Source organism: Anomaloglossus baeobatrachus, chromosome 7 (assembly GCF_048569485.1).
Source record: "Anomaloglossus baeobatrachus isolate aAnoBae1 chromosome 7, aAnoBae1.hap1, whole genome shotgun sequence".
Classification (NCBI taxonomy): Eukaryota; Metazoa; Chordata; class Amphibia; order Anura; family Aromobatidae; genus Anomaloglossus; species Anomaloglossus baeobatrachus.
In genome coordinates this window covers 185,004,246-185,021,433 of record NC_134359.1, presented here as the reverse complement: position 1 = coordinate 185,021,433, position 17,188 = coordinate 185,004,246, and the positions used below count along the sequence as shown (strand labels likewise).

General features: G+C 41.8%; 1 protein-coding gene across 1 annotated transcript in view; it reads right to left on the bottom strand.

Annotated features, from left to right (window-relative positions):
- DNAH7 (dynein axonemal heavy chain 7) overlaps positions 1–17,188 on the bottom strand; it is an 880,767-nt gene that overhangs the window by 840,462 nt on the left and 23,117 nt on the right. The window contains exon 3 of the mRNA XM_075317837.1: positions 15,715–15,820. Coding sequence (XP_075173952.1) covers positions 15,715–15,820 — 106 coding nt within the window. The remainder of the gene's footprint in view (positions 1–15,714; positions 15,821–17,188) is intronic.

The window sequence follows — 17,188 nt, the reverse complement described above, 5'->3', positions numbered from 1 at the left end:
GACGGAGACTTGAGAGCTGGGAGAAAGCAAGTGTGATTGGGATGACCACTCAGAGGACTGGTGTTTTTTGGATGCGGTAATTGAGGTTGAGAAGAGGGCACTTGTTGGACCACTTGAGATCCATTCAAGCATTTTCTTTTTTTGGGCATCATCTACCTTTGTTCCAGTTCTTCGTGTCCGTAAAAAAGGGAGCACATCGGATTGTCCACGGAAAGTAGTAGACATCTTACTTTTGCTGGTAGATGGCCTATCTTCAGCAGATGTTAATGGAGCTTTGCCACCTTCCCCACGGACACAAAATTTTTTCCTTTTCCAACACGCCTGTTCCCCTTTCCACCAGCATCTGCCATTTTGCCACTCATTTTGATTGAGACAAGATTGTGCACTTAAAATGTGGTAGTAAAAATTGAGAGGTGGTGTAAATTGCAGCGGTGGTTTAGCTTTATTGACAGCAGAATAAACAACAATAACTATCCCCGACAATGCAACTATGGCCCTTAAACTGGCAGCACAGTTAGCTATTCTAATAGCTTAATTTTCTATATATATAGATATATGAAAGGGGTCATTAATTATTTTAAGAAAAAGAAAACCCCAATATTAAAAAGATAAACTTTATTACATGAAGCTAAAAAAACACACCCACAGACACATATAATTATTCGGTATCTCCGCTAGGTTCAATCCCATATATATAGGCAATAGATGGGTATTAGTACATACATAGCATTTCCTAACACCAAAAATTCCTGATTCACCCAAGGTTATAGACTTCTCCCTTGATAAGCAAGAGACTCAATATTTCAGATGAACAAGGGAACCAGAAACCAAAGGTTCACATATGGTAGAAGATATATTTGTTATTTAAAGTTAGAGATTGCTGATAATCACACTATTTCTCTTATTCAAACATATGTGTATCCATTTGCCAACTCTTTTTGGGAGCTGACCATAGAGACAAAAATATATAATTTTCGTCTCAATGTCCAGCTCCAATAGATTACCCAGTTTGTGACACCTGAAAAGATATTTTCACCTGATGACTAAGGTTACCTCTGAAACCCCTGTTAATTTACCACAATGCCCGCTAGTCGAACACCATTATCGCCAACAGAGATTAGTTAGTGCCAGGAGAAAATACAAAGGTACCTTTTCCAACCTATGCACACAATGGAATGCCTCCCAGGTCACTCCCAACAGGACAGAGACATCACATTAAATGAAAACCGTCAGCTGACCTGTAAATTTAAATACAATGCACATAAAGGAATGCCTAAACGGTCATTCCCCACAGAACAGAGACTTCACGTTAATATCTAAACATCCTCTGAACTGTTAATCCGAAGATTTTCCTTTTCAGCAATCAAAGAAGCACAGAGAAAAAGATGCCAGAGATATGAGTCCAACAACTCGAGGATAATCCTTGATATAAATTCTTGATGGATCGCATCTTCACTGAAAATCCGACCTCAAAGAAATTAATTTCATCATTCTTCATGGTATCAGTCGATTTCCATTTTAGCAATAGTCCATCATGCATACTGTGCTTGATTGATAGCCCAAGTCTTCAAGATACAGCTAACACCTCTAATACCTCGACGCGTTTCCCCCCTTGTATGGTAGCACCAAGGGGTTCATCAGGAGGTTTTGTAAATAAGATCCATGAGTCTATGCCAACATTCAATGTAGATCTGAAAAAAGGAGGGAGGGAGAGAGATAAATACAATCTCTCAATATTCAATAATCCCATATAAAGAAAAAACAATTATTCAATGGGGATCTCAGCTATAAGAAATATAGCCAGATGGATGACAATCCCACATAAAGAATACAGAGGGAAAAAGCCTCCCCTACTTATAAGAATAGATAAATAAATCCCCTAAATCATCATATAGTGTGTATATATATATATATATATATATATATAAGAGTCCCAATCCAACAATATATACTCCATAAAGATAAGTTAACCTAGATACACATAGCAGATAATCTTTGCAAAAGATAAACTCCACCCTGAACCAAGCAGGGAAAATCAGCTGGTTAAAAACAGTGAGACGCCATAAATACCACTTACCCTAAATACCCCAGATAGAAAATACAAAGCTGTGCCGGAGCGATACAGCAATATTCTCCAGGCTCAGAAGTCCTTCCACAGCAAGGGCAGGCAGCCTGCCATGATATCCCCTGTCATGGAGTTTCCAGATTAGCGGCACGTCAGCTGCCGACCTCAAGTCAGCTTTTAAATGCGTGCGGGGAACACCCAGCCTTAGACCGCCCACTGGCCAGCGCAACTGCGCACGCGCTACATCACGTCATCCACACAAACAGGTGGATGAACGCTGCCTAGGATCCACGTCATTTGGGACGTCAGTAAACCTAGGCGCTGCAGCGCATGCGCTTTATTACATCTCCAACGTGGCCAGCGGTATTCACCAAACGGCAGAACGTAGGTTTGCATAGTGCAGCACTAAAAGTACTGCGCATACGTGGGTTAATAAAGCAAACATCTCTATATAACTGATAGTGTGACAACCGTTCATTAAGAGGTATAATTTTAGCAACAGACTGTCCAAAACCATTTAACTGATTAATTTCCCCTCAGTCCTAGTCCTGCATACATATGGTGCCCAGGCTAAACCCTTCATTCAATATTCAAAATACATGGTCAAAATATAACCCTGTATAGGGAAATATAATTTATAAAATATCTGAGATCCCATTATATTAGCTAACACCACCACTGTAAATACACACTATAACCGCAAAATAAGCACATATAATTCTAGGGCAATACACTAATCCCATAGTCTGAGGACATTCCCCACCCTATAAATAACTCAAAATATCCCTTCCACCATATCACGCTGGCATTTATTAGCTTACTCATACTAGCGATAAAGCCCTTTCCTAGATAAGCTCAGGGCTTAAAAATAATGGACAGACATTGCAGTCTGTCCACTGCTAACTTCTTTTTGGAAAATTACTGTGCCCTACACCGGAGAAGCATGGGGAAGAAGCATCTCCCTCAGGGGTTGTAATATCAACTACCTCTCTAACTTACCCTAGAAGAGAAAATAATCTCCAAACTGATCAATCCAAAAAACAACTATAAGTTAAACTCTCATTTAGACCAAAAGGTTGAACGGACCCCATACGAAATATCCACTCGGTTTCCTTTCTGAGGATCTTATTATCCCAATTGCCCCCTCTCTCATTTTGTACGATCACTTCAAGGACTCCAAATTTCAAAACGCTCGAATCTCCTCCATGGATTTCCCTAACATGTCGAGAAACGGGGGTATCCCGTTTGTGGCGGATATCCCCCAAATGATCTCCTATACGCCTTCGTAATTCACGTCGCGTTTTCCCAACATAATTCTTAGGGCATGTGCATACTATCATATACACTACCCCTCTTGTCAAACAATTTGCGAAATCCCTCAAAAAATATTTTACTCCTGTTGTTGCACTGACCGAGAATTTAGAACCATTTATCCAGCCACAAAAATGGCATCTGCCACACTTGAATGTGCCACATATCTTGCGGTCCAACCAAGTCCCTTCCGGCAGTGGTTTTTTATAATGGCTGTGTATCAATCGGTCCGCTAGTGACCTGCCTCTTCTGAAAGTAATTTTTGGATGCTCTGAGATACTCAGATACTCTCCCCTATGAGTTCGTCCGCCTTTAGAATGCCCCAATGTCTTCTTAAGATGTTAAAAATTTGTTCCACCTGTACGTTGTACGTCCCAATCACCCTAATTTCATCTGGGTTTGTCCCCCTTTCTGTTGGGGTTAAAAGAGAACTTCTCTGCTTTTCAAGAGCATATCGGAATGCTCCATCAAGGGCTGTCTCCAGATATCCCCTATCTCTGAATCTGTTCCTCAAATTGGAGGCCTCCAACTTAAATGAATTAGTTTCCGAACAATTTCTTCTAGCTCTGAGGTATTGTCCCTTCGGAATACCCTTCCGAAGGGGCAAAGGATGATGACTCTCCCACCGGAGCAGACTATTAGTCGATGTCGGTTTCCTAAACATAGTTCTATAGATGGAGCCCCTCTCATCCAATGAAATTAAAAGGTCAAGGAATGATATTTTTTGTTGGTTGATCTCATACGTGAACCTTAGGTTGAAATTATTCACCCCCAGCTCATCTACCATTTGCACAAATTCATCCCTGGTGCCCGCCCAAATGATCAGAACATCGTCTATATATCTGTACCACGCACTTATCTTATCCTGCCACCATTTATATTCACCCGAAAATACGACGGTTTCCTCCCACCAACCCAGGAGATTTGCATAACTGGGCGCACAAAAGCAGAGGATGTTTAGATAGTAACGTGAAGTCTCTGTTCTTTGGGGAATGACCGTTTATGCAAATCAGATTTGATGTAGCTTATGCCTGTTGGTCCTGAGGAAGGGAGCAGAGCCTCCTGAAACGCGTAGACCTGTGCAAAAATAAAAAGTTTACATTAATCCAATATTTCATCAGTGATCTTTGGCGCGGTTTACAAAGCCCCGTTCCACAATCTCTCTCTGTTATCGTTTAAGAGATCGTCAGATAAATCATAGCGTGTAAAGCGGCCTTAAATCTCTGAAATAAATGATTCAAACAAAATCCTCAACGGAACATTCCCTATAATGAGGAGAGGGAATCATTTTGGACTCCATCTAGTTATGATCTGGTGGTGTCTGTCTGTGCCGCCCCAGCAGCGGGTCGAACCGCTCGGATCCGGCATGGTGTCAGTTCGTGGCTCGAGGGTCTCCGGACCCGGAGGCTTAGGGGCCACAGTCTAAAGTAAAAGGGGGATATTTACAGGGGAGTTACAGTTTGTGACGCCATCCATGGTGTGCGGTAACTGAGAGTACCGTCACTGCCGTTGGGAGTACCTGGGGTGATGAAGTGGGGCAGCAAGGTGTCATTGCCCTCCATGAGTAGGGCTAGGCCCTGGGACTCTGGATGGTGCTACTGGGTGTCGTGAAGGGGAAATCACTCAGGTACTCACTCAGCCAATAAGCAGATGCTGAAAAACGGGTAAACCAAGTCTCTGGGTGCCGCTGCCGCTCAAAGGGGAGCTCGTCCAGGTCCCGTCCTCTGCAGTGCTGCCTGGTGATCCATGACCTGCCTCCTGGCACAAAGTTTAAACTCACCGTAGTGGCCCAGTAGTCTGGAACTTGCTGGGCCCTGCTCCCCACTGTGCCTGCTCTCACGGCTCTCGCTTGGGATTTCGGTGAACTGCTTGTATGGAAGGCCCTATCCCCCTCGTTGCGCTAGTGCCCCGATTCTGGAGCTAGTGGGAACAGTCCATAAAGGCTCCGCTCTCCACAGGTTAATTGCCGGGTTGCCTGAAGCTTCTCCCCGACCTAGGGTCCGTGTACCCCGCCGTGCCTTTCGGTCCCAGACTGGTGATAGGACCAGGCTGCTGACCGTCCTCTTTGACAGGTCCAGGCATCTAGCCTCAATCCCCTGCGACCGGGAGTCTGACTCCTCTAGGTCCAGAACACCGTCTGCAACCTAGTCAGCTTCTCCTGGGAGCCACTACCCCCAACCTCCTCCACTGTTCTACTCCACTTTTCCACTCTACTCTTTACTCCTCACCTCCCCTTCCTGACCCCTAGGTGGGCGACCCTATTCCGCTTAAGCCGCCCACTGGTGTGTCTGGTGGGTGTGGTGCAGGGTGTATCTGGGATTTGATTTGCTGCTGGAGGCAGCACTGTAAGATGGGGACCCAGAACCATGAGGGATTTGAATACCGCACTAAAGAGAAAGAGCGTGCAGTACCCTGTGATGACCTGACTAGTCCAGGGGTGTCACGTGTCTTTTTAGTGTCTTTTAAGTCATGTGTGACGCCCCTGAGGCTTCAGTCACCACAGGGTACTGCATCTCTCTTAAGATGTAGTACTCATCCCGGAAAGGAGAGGTTAATCGATGGTGTTTCTCATATTCACACAACAAACACAGTTAGGTGCTTTCCCACAGGGGGATGACCTGGGGTAGATAGGGGGTGGCCATCACGAAGCATGGGACTTTCCCGGTCACTGGGACAACCACCTCGGGGGAGGGCACTACATGGGCAAAAGGAAGGAGCATCTTCACATTTAGTCAGTTAGCCCCGGGCACAGCTTGGGGTTAGGAGAACAATCGGAACTTCAGTCCAGGCACATTCTCTCTCCCTTCACACTTCTGGAAGCACTGCAAGACCCGTGGCTTGGAGCAGACTGCTCGACCCAGGTTCTCACAGCTACACGGGATTCCAGGGTCTACGGAGAGTGCAGGAAACACCCGCAGCCTGTTCCACATTCCACATACACCGGGATTGGAGGGACCCCGACCAGAAAAGACTCACAGTGTGAACACCAGCCACGACCTTGAATTGCTCGGGATTGACTGGGGCCAATCACGGCGGTGACTGGTATCTCCCAGGTAAACCAGGACTGTGAGTAAAGAAACCTTGAACCCGCAGAGACTGTGTCCGCCAGTCCTTGCCAGCGCCGCCGCCTCGCGCTTCAGTGCCAGCCATTACTACTCCCCTCATCATCCTCCCTGGGGCCAGCTCCACCTGAGGGGAGCAGAAACATCTTAGCTGCTAAGACCATCGGCCCTGGAGGACAGCAACAGCAGCGGCGGCTATTCCCTGGCCACATACCGCAGGTGGGGTCATGAGAAAAATCTCCATCATCATCATCCCCCCTTCTTTATTGTACAGCTCGGGGCCACGAAGCCGGGTATGGCCACCCGTGACATCCCCAGACCCGACATCACTAGGCCTGGCGACGAGTAATAGTATTCAGCCCCGTGGGTGCTACACATGCACAAAAGCGAGGTCGGACAGTTTGGTGTACCTCTGAAAAGATGGACAGAATAACTTCACCTGCTCTATTAAAGAAGTTCATCTGAATCACATATTTCAGAGATTTAGATGGAAACGCTGTTGTAAGCACTCACATAGAGCACAGGTTAAACGTAAACTGATTCAAAATGTTATATATCCCATAATACTAGCAAGGTTGCCCGGGTGCCAGGCCCGGGATTTCGGGTATTTGATCTGAATCTGGCACTCAAGAAGTTAAAAAAATAAATAAATAAAGGAAAAATAAAGAAAATAACAATGAAGTGAGCGCTTCATACTTACCAGGGCTCCGTCGCGGCTGTAAACTGCTCCCACACGGCTGTACGCTGCTCCTGTGGCCTCCCTGGGTCACTCATCTTTGCTCATACATATGCACTGCTTTCCATGCCTCTGTGATTGGTTGCAGTCAGACGCGTCCCCCCAGCCTGCGTGACAGCATCTGCCTGAAACCAGTCATTGCTCATCACGGCTCATTCATTCTATCCCTGGAGCTCACAGCAGGCAGTCATGCTCTACGGCCGCTCACTGTGACTGAGATATAGCAGAGCTGGAATCGCCATGGGCCCTCGCATGGATTACGTAGCACCTGCAGGGATCTTTAGGGGGTTAATAAAGTGGTGAAAGAGGGTGGTTTTTGTATTTTATTCCAAATAAAGGATTTTTTGATGTCTGTGTTTATTTACTTTCACTTACAGATTAGTGATGGGGGGTTCTCATAGACACCTACCATTACTAATCTAGGGTTTAGTAACAGCTGTGGGCTGTTATTAACCCCTTATTACCCCGATTGCCACTGCACCTGGGCAATGGGCAGAGCCGGGTAAAGCACCAGGCTTGTCACATCTAATGGATGCGACAATCCCGGGGGCTACAGGCTGCTATTTTTAGGCTGTAGGGTGACCAATAACCATGGCCCTCCTCAGTCTGAGAATACCAACCCTCAGCTGTCGGGCTTAATCTTGGCTGGATATCAAAATTAGGGAGGACCACACGCTGTTTTTTTAATTATTTATTTATGCTCACAACGGAGACTGAGCCGAGAGTCATTAGGATATCGCATCTGATGCTTTCACATCGGATGCCATACGCTAGTGTGACCCCGACCTACGATATAGACTAGCATAGTGCCTGTGAATGGAAGCAGTCAGCTGACACAAAGACACGCTGCTACTCAGCGTGTGGGCACTGCTGATTGCAACCAATCACAGGCACAGGTGGGTGGATAAAGCAGTGCATATTCAATGAAGGCTGCTATGGAAGTGAATGCATGACCTGGAAGCAGCTTGCCGCCATGACAGAGCATTGGTGAGTATACTGCGCACACTCCTATCTCCCTATCCCTTCTACCAACATTTTTATTCTCCGGTTTCTGATCCCCATAGACTTATTTTAAGACCGTATTCCCGATCGGAACCGGGTTTTAAAAAAAAAAAAAAAAGATAACAGGAACCTGCCGGTCCTGATTTTCTGCGAGTCCGCCCACCTCTACTTGTGGGTTTTTCTGTGGTTCTGGGAACTTGGTGGTTCTTAAAATGCCATCCGCAATCTATTCCTTTAAAATCTGCATTCAAAAAGTCAAATAGCGCTTCTTACCTTTCAAGGACTGGTATATGGCCTAACAGTGGGTTCCCCAACATATGGGGCATCGATGTACAGAGGAGAAATTGCCCAATAAATTGCATGGCACATTTTCTCCTGTTACCCTTGTGAAAATGAAAAATTAGAGTCTAAAGCAACATTTTGAGGGAAAAAAATATTTTTTTCATTTTCATGGTCCAATGTTTTTAAATTCTGTAAAGCACCTAAAGGTTCAAGATGCTCAACAGACCCTCAGATAAATTCCTTAAGGGGTGTAGTTTCCAAAATGGGCTACATGAGGGGAGCCTCTGCTGTTTTGGCACCTTGAAGGCTCTTCAAATGTGACATGGCATTTGCAGTCTATTACAATCAAATCTTTACTCAAAAAGTCATATAGTGCTCATTCCTTTCCAAATTCTCCCGTTTGCCCCAACAGTATTTTCCCCAACATATAGGGCATCAGAGTACTCAAGGGAAATTGTCCAACTAATTGGGTGGTCCATTTTCTCCAGTTGTTTCTGTGTAATTGAAAAATTTGGGGATAAAGCAACATTTTAGGGTTAAAAATCATCACGTCTTCATATTTACGGTCAAATGTCTTAAAATCCTGTAAAACACCTGATTCAGATAAAAAGATGGTAATAATTGCAAGCTTTCAAGACTACTCAGGTCTCTTCATCATGAGAGTAGTCTCGAAAGCTTGCAATTATTACCATCTTTTCAGTTAGCCATTAAAAGGTATCAACCACTGATGAGTCTCAGTTCTTTTAAACAATTTTTTTTTATCTATACTGGCTAACACGGTACAAAGATATATTTTACCTGATTCAGATACTAAGCCCACCTCTACATAATTTCCATGAGGGATGTACGGTAGATTCCAAAAAAGGGTCACGTGAGAGTTTTCTTTTGTTTCGCCACAGTGGGGGCTGTCCAAATGTGACATGGCATCTGCATCCTATTCTGGCCAAATCTGTGCATGAAAAGCCAAATAGTACTCCTTTCTTTCAGAGCTCTCCTGTGTGCCCAAATAGAAGTTTTCTTCTATGTATGGGACATTGCCATACTCAGAAAAAGATTCCCGGCAAATTGGGTGGTCCATTTTTCCTGTTACAATTGTGAAAATGAAAATTTGGGTCTAAGGCAACGATTTTGGGAAAATGCAGCATGCTCTATCTAGTCTAAATTTACCAGTGCTTGTAAATAGCAGGCTGGTCATTCACAAATCCACTATGGAGATGGGTGCACAAAGTCTGCATGCGGAGCCACTCACGCCCTTGAATTCAGAGGCTTTGTGAATTAGATTCACACAGGGAAAAAAGGGAAAAAAAAGCTGAAGTAATTGAGACCATATGGAAGGGAATACACAGTGTCTATAGATCAATATAGACCAGATAGTGTACTTATCTCTGAATAGGTTAAGAACAGGAAAGTTAGGTATAGAAGGACAGTCATATGAAGGAGTCTCACTTATAGAAGTGTAAAATGGCTCTGTCTTTGCTTGCCAGGCAGGTCTAAATAGTGTTTACACAGGCTTTGTGCTAAGTACTCCAACTACGAGGTCCCAGGGGAGCCCTGGCCTTCACCCTTAAATCTCTGTATAGGTTTATAGAAGTATACATAGGTCCTAGGTTAAGTTCTTGAAATAGCTGTTAGCCAGTATATCATGCTGGCAGGAGAGGTAAGGTCACCAGGTCAGAACCAGGAGATCAGCAAGGATGACAAGGAACAAAGATGTAAGTCAGAAGAATCATCAATAAACAGGCCAAGGGCAGAATTAAATGTCTTTTTCTCCTCCATACCATGCCTGATGAAGAGACCTGAGTAGTCTCGAAAGGTTGCAATTATTACCATCTTTTCAGTTAGCCATTAAAAGGTATCAACCACTGAGGACTTTCTGTTCTTTTAAACAATTTTTTTTTCTCCTCCATACAAATCAGAGTGAAGAGGGGGTTAATGCCGCGCATCAGCCAAAATGAAGATGTAGCATGTTGATGTTATAAACGTATTCTTTTATTCCATCGGTCTACGCGTTTCGAGGATACACCTCTTCTTCAGGACCAGTGCATCAACAAAGTATAGCATAAATGAAGATGTCAGACATATATATACAGCTGATAACAGAGAGCACCGCCCATTAGATGAAAGAAAAAAAAAAAAAAAACTAGTGGGAGGAACCACTGATTCAGTGACATAACAGATATTTAGTAGAACTCAAATTCACATATAGACTAATAGATAATAATGAATAACAAATATAAAAGTTATAGGAGTGACAAATTATTTTGAAAAGAAAAAAAGAAAACAGAAATCATTATATAAAGGAAAAAAAAAAAAAAAAAAAAACACCTTTTCTAGGTGTGAACATTACACTAGAACCCACATAGGGTGGATTCCTTAAAACCTCAAAGTCAGTGTTATTAGTGAAACTGGCTATTCCATATTCTGTGAAAGATGTGTAGGAAATAAAAGAATCAAATGTGAAAACAAAAGATGAGTGTATGGTATGAGATCTATGTGTATTAAAGGGATAGGGTCTATGTGTATTAAAAAACCTGAAGTGACATTCACAATTAATAAAAAATAGCGCTGACCGGAAAAAACATTAAAAATAGGTAAAAACCTTTATTAAGAGCAATAAAAAATGTTAAAACTTGTAGAAACATCACCACAGAGAAAAAGGAAAATTCGTGTTATATTCAGGGCTCAGGAGCGAGTAGCATAACAGAGCGCTGATAGAAGACAGGTCAAGCAAGTTCAGACCGTGGGAAATAATGCTTAAGCGCATGTCCTGCAAGGTCATCCCAGTGCAGATGCTAGTCAATTGCATATCTAGGGGGCCCATAGGAGAGATGCTGCATAGAGGAGAAAAATATATATATATATATATATAAGTACAAGAAAAAAACCAAAAAGTGCAGTAGATCACAGGAGTATATTCAAAAGTAGATGAGGGAAGGGATTTAATAAATAAATAAAACCAAAAATAGTATCGGCAGTAAGAGGAAGCCCACCTGATATTAGTACTAAACCCCAAAAAGGAAAGTCTGTATTGTTTACAGCCCCCAATAGTATTACAAAACAGTGCTACATAAAAAATACTGCAAAAATGAAAAAAATAAAACAAAAAGAAAAAATTAAAAAAAAAAAATTAACATTAAAATCATTAAAATTGTTACAACAAGCATCACAAATATGACCATGTTCTTGAAGTAAGAGGATTTATAAGATCAATAAAATAAATCAGTTACTTCGTTGAGACCCAAAGGCTTCAATGTATTCAGTTTATAAATCCAAAAGGTTTCCTTTTTACTCAACATTTCATGTCTATTGGAGATATTGCTGGAAATCTGTTCTATAGGAGTAATAGTAAAATTTATCTTTTTGTCATGCACCATCGTACAATGACGTGAAAGACCATGAAGCAGGAAACCTTTTTTGATATTATGCCTGTGGGAATTTAAACGATTATGTAATGCCTGTGTGGTCCTGCCTATGTATTGCTTCCCACACAGGCAGTCAATCAGATACACCACAAAATCTGATTGACAGGTCATGTGTCCCTTAATGGAGTAAAGTTCTGGCTCTCCCCTTGGGCCAAAACTCTTTCTCCTATGTTTAATTATATTGCAACATAAGCATTTATTTGAGAAGCATTTGAACGCACCCATAGGAAGATCAGCCATTCTCTTATAATCATTATTAAGGATTCTTAGTCTGCTGGGTGCCACAACATTGCGAATAGTGGGTGCCCTTCTAAAGGTAATGCCAGGGTGGTCAGGAATATTACTACTCAAAACCGGATCATTTTTGAGAATGTTCCAATGTTTGGATAGTATTCTTTTTATGGACCCGTTGTCCTCACTAAAAGTGGTAATGAAATTTGATATAAAATTATTCTCTGTTGTTGATGCAGATTTTTCTGCGTTGGATAAAATTAAGTCCTCCTGTTTCAGACCCCGGGTCTCATTAAAGGCATTTTTTTAAAAGTTTTTTGGGGTATTCTTTCTCTAAAAACCGATTTAATAAAATTTTGGCCTGTGCTTCAAAGTCCTCATCCTGGCTACAATTCCTTTTGATTCTTCTATACTGATTTCGGGGAATATTAAGAAGCCATTTGTTATAATGGGCGCTATTAAAATGTATATATCCATTAGTGTCTACCATTTTAAAAAAAGTTTTAGTAATAAGACAATTATCCCTATGCGTGATGGTAAGATCCAAAAAATCAATCTTTTTATCACCTATGCAGGGTGAAAAAGCCAAACCCCAATTATTATTATTGATGTGTGTAATAAAATCTGAGATATTATTATCCTTATTATCCCAAATAAATATCAAATCATCAATGTACCTTCTGTAAAACACAATGGCATCTTTAAAAATAGAATTGTAAATAAAAATAGATTCAAAAATTCCCATAAATAAATTAGCATAAGTAGGTGCTACTTTACTCCCCATCGCGGTCCCGAGTATCTGTTGATATAAAACATCTAAAAATGTAAAAAAAATTGTTCTTTAAAATGAATTTCATACCTTGTAGGATAAAATTTTTTTGTAAAACCGGAATTCTCATGTCATTTTCAATAAATACTGAAAAACATTCTAGTCCAAGATCGTGATTAATATTGGAGTAAAGTGCAGATACGTCCATAGTGAGAAAAAGATAAGAGTCATTCCATTCAATATCTTTGATAAGTGTGATAAATTGTGCTGTATCTCTCAAGTAACTCGTCAGTTTAACAACATGGACATGCATTATCTCATCAATATATGTTGCTAGGTTTGAAGTCAATGCTTCAATCCCGGAAATAATTGGTCTTCCTGGGGGGTTGGAAAGATCCTTATGAATTTTAGGGAGATGGTACATAAATGCCATTTTGGGGTTTTTTACTTGTAGGAATTTTTTCTCTTTTTCATTAATGATATTTTTATTGATTGCTTCTAAAATGAAATCATTGTATTCCACAATGGCTTTCTTATATTGTGATATATCACTTTTTTGGTATTGCAAGGGGTTGGATAAAATTCTTAGCGCTTCAGAGATGTAATCTGTTCTGTTTTGGACCACTATACCACCACCTTTATCCGCCGAGCGTATCACGATGTCTATGTTTTTCTTTAGTGCAGAAAGGGCCAACCGTTCCTTTTTACCCAAATTGAATTGTCCATGATTATTACTGCTATTCAGGCTCAGCTTTTTAAAATCATTCACAACTAAATCGCAAAACGTTTTTATATGATGACCTTTACTTGCTACTGGGTAAAATGAAGATTTTGCTTTGACATTAGTATGCAGGAAGGAATCAGTAAGGATGGGTGGGTTACTAGCAATGTGTTCATTTGACCGCTTGCCATTACCTAGATCTGTTTTCATAAGGAAGTGTCTTTTTAAAGTAAGTTTTCTAATATACGTTTGAAAATCAAGGTATAGATCAAAGTCTTTAGATCGCGTGGTGGGACAAAACGAGAGACCTCTATTTAAAACAGAGATTTCATATTTGGAGAGCACATAGTTGGACAAATTAAAAATATTTCCTATATTTACTGGGTGGTTTTCTTTCCTTTTTTTGGTTATGTTTGACTCCTGCTCTGCTTCCTCTTGTACACTTTTTCTTTTTGTGGCTTTTGGTGTGGGTTGCTGTACTATGATCTCCTTGTTGGAGACCGTAGCTGAGGGCAAAAAAGGCACCGATGGGGCTCTCTTGTTACTATTGTCAATAGTGATTTTATTTGTACTTTTATTATTTTGTGTTGGTTCTGTGTTAATCTTTGTAACACCAATTTGAGGGTCACCCCTACTATTGGTAGCTTGGGAATTGGAAAGGGAACCACATTCCTCATGTATCGTGAGATCCATTAAATCAATGAAATCTCTATCTTCTTCCTCAAAAACTGAAAAATTGTCAGCGATGGTAGATCTTTTTGTCTAATTTTTTCGATCTGATTTTTTATTTGAGCCAATTGTCTCTTTGTCTCCTCTATGTTAATAGTTTTGGAGATAATTTTCTTTTTATCACAACTAGTACTGGTCTTTTTTTTTTTTTTTTTCTCCTCCATGACAGTTTCTGTGCTGCGGCTTTAAAGATTCCAAAGTAGTGTGAATACTTCAGTTTAGGCCGTGTATGTTACTGGCTACTTACTAGAAACAAGGAAGGAATTGTTACATTAGAATAAAGTCCAGTTTCTCCCAGGTTTCAACAAGTATGTGTCTACAAACTTGTGATTAGTCAGTCTGCTATTTGAAGGGTGAAAAGTCGCCACTGTTTGGTATTATAATGTGTACCACACTGAACATGGATAAAAGAAGGAGTCTTCTCAGGAGATAAGAAAGAAAATTATTGACAAACATGGTAAAGCTAAAGGCTATAAGACTATCTCCAAACAGCCTAATGTTCCTGTCACAACAGTTACACATATTATTCAGAAGTTCAAGATCCCAAGCGACTATAGCTGACCTCCCCGGATGTGGCTGCAATAGGAAAATTGAAGGTAAATTGAAGAGACTGATAATATGAATGGTAACCAAATAGCCCAAAACAACTTCCAAAAGAGATTAGAGGTGAACTTCAAGGTCAAGGTACATCAGTGTCAGATCGTACCATTCATTACTGTCTTGACCAAAGTGGAAGATGACCAAGGAGGAAACCACTGTTAAAAGCAAATCATAAAAAAGTGAGACTGGAATTTGCCAAAATTAATTTGACAAACGACAAAGCTTATGTGAGAATGTAATTTGGCCAGATGAGACATAACTGGAGCTTATTGGCAAGCACTGTCTGATTTTCATTACTTGAAATAAAAGTAAATTTATATTGAAAATTACATTTGTCAGTTTCAAGTTATTTCAAGACCAATGTGGGTTTTTCTGACTTTAACAGAAGGGTACCAACAATTTTGTCAATGTTGTGTATGCATGACGATTATGTCAAAAACCTTTTTTACCAATGTGCAGATTCCCAACATTATTATGAGCAAAAGCCGGCATAAAGAGGAGTAGATAATTCTAACAGAAGGGAGTGGCTGAACCTGAGGTTACAACGACCTGCTAGGTCACTGCAGGATAGAAATGAACCCTTCAGTACTGAATGGAATTAAATTCGCTCCAACTCAAGGTAAACGACATGCACGTACTAAAGCGAATCTGCAATCAACAATATGCTGTGATTTTCTGATCCCAGATCCCTCCAACATCAAATCAGGTCTTGACACACTCATGACAACAGTGTCAGAAATCAGGATACAGTAACATATACTTGAGCAAAATATTCACAACTTACTTTGAGACAAGTTGTAAAGATCATGGACATTCTCCGATTCATCTTCCTTTTCGTCTCTTAGGAGAAAAGACGGCGGAGCCTTTCTCCACTCAGGCTTGGAACTAACCTAAAAATATATACATATAAATTTAAACCCATGGTCTGTTTTCTTTTAGTCCAAATCTTTTTAACTGTTGTTACCTTTCATTCATCAAGATTTCTTTTAATTGAAAGCACCACTCCAGAGAGTTTTTTTTTATTTGACTGCAGGAGTGGTGCATAAATCAAAGTTGCATGACTCTACTCATATACCATACTTTCCTGCCGCTGTGTTCATCTTCTGTCACCATTCCGGTCGATCTTCTGCAGTTTGTCATCTGCCGGCTGCTCCAGTAATTCATGGAGCGCTCCGCAGGTCACTCATGCTGGCTCTCATACACTTGTATTGATAGCTTGTGACATACCTTCTGACTTACGGCCAGTCGGCAGTTGCGGTCACAAGATGCCACGCAAGTACTGAAGTGGCGTTGTGAAGAGGTGAAGATGTCAGAGGGCGAGTATATTACTGGAGACACAGACCTTAGTAATATCTAGCACTGAAATAAAAAATGCTTGAGTGGTATTTTAAAGCGTAACTGTGATTTTATGTCTTATTTCATAATCAGTAGTACACATGAAAATATGCAACTTTGTAATACTGTATATCTTATCAGAAAAATCAGTCATCTTCAAAATTCTCCATTCTGAGGTAAAATCTGCACTCAGTAAAGACTTTACCATTGCTGAGATAGGAGATGGCAGTTGTTACTGATGAGATACTATGATAATGTGAGGAGGGAGGAGCTATAGGAGGAGGTAGATGCGGAGGGAGGAGCTCGAGGCACAGGAGGAGCTAGAGACAGAGGAGTAGCTTCATGCAGGGGGAGGAGCTGGAGGCGGAGGAGGGTCTAGAGGCAGAGGGAGGAGCTAGAGGCAGAGGAGGAGCTAGAGGCAGAGAGAGGGAGGATGTAGATGCAGAGGAGGAGCTAGAGGCAGAGAGATGGAGGAGCTAGAGGCAGAGGAAGAGCTAGAGGCAGAGAGATGGAGGAGGTAGAGGCAGAGGAGGAGCTAGATGCAGAGAGAGGAGGTAGAGGCAGAGGAGGAGCTAGATGCAGAGGGAGGAGCTCGAGGCACAGGAGGAGCTAGAGGTGGAGGGAGAAGCTAGAGACAGAGGAGTAGCTAGATGCAGAGGGAGGAGCTGGAGGCGGAGGAGGATCTAGAGGCAGAGGGAGGAGCTAGAGGCAGAGGAGGAGCTAGAGGCAGAGAGAGGGAGGATGTAGATGCAGAGGAGGAGCTAGAGGCAGAGAGATGGAGGAGCTAGAGGCAGAGCAAGAGCTAGAGGCAGATAGATGGAGGCGGTAGAGGCAGAGGAGGAGCTAGCTGCAGAAAGAGGAGGTAGAGGCAGAGGAGGAGCTAGAGGCGGAGGGAGAAGCTAGAGGCAGAGGAGGAGCTAGAG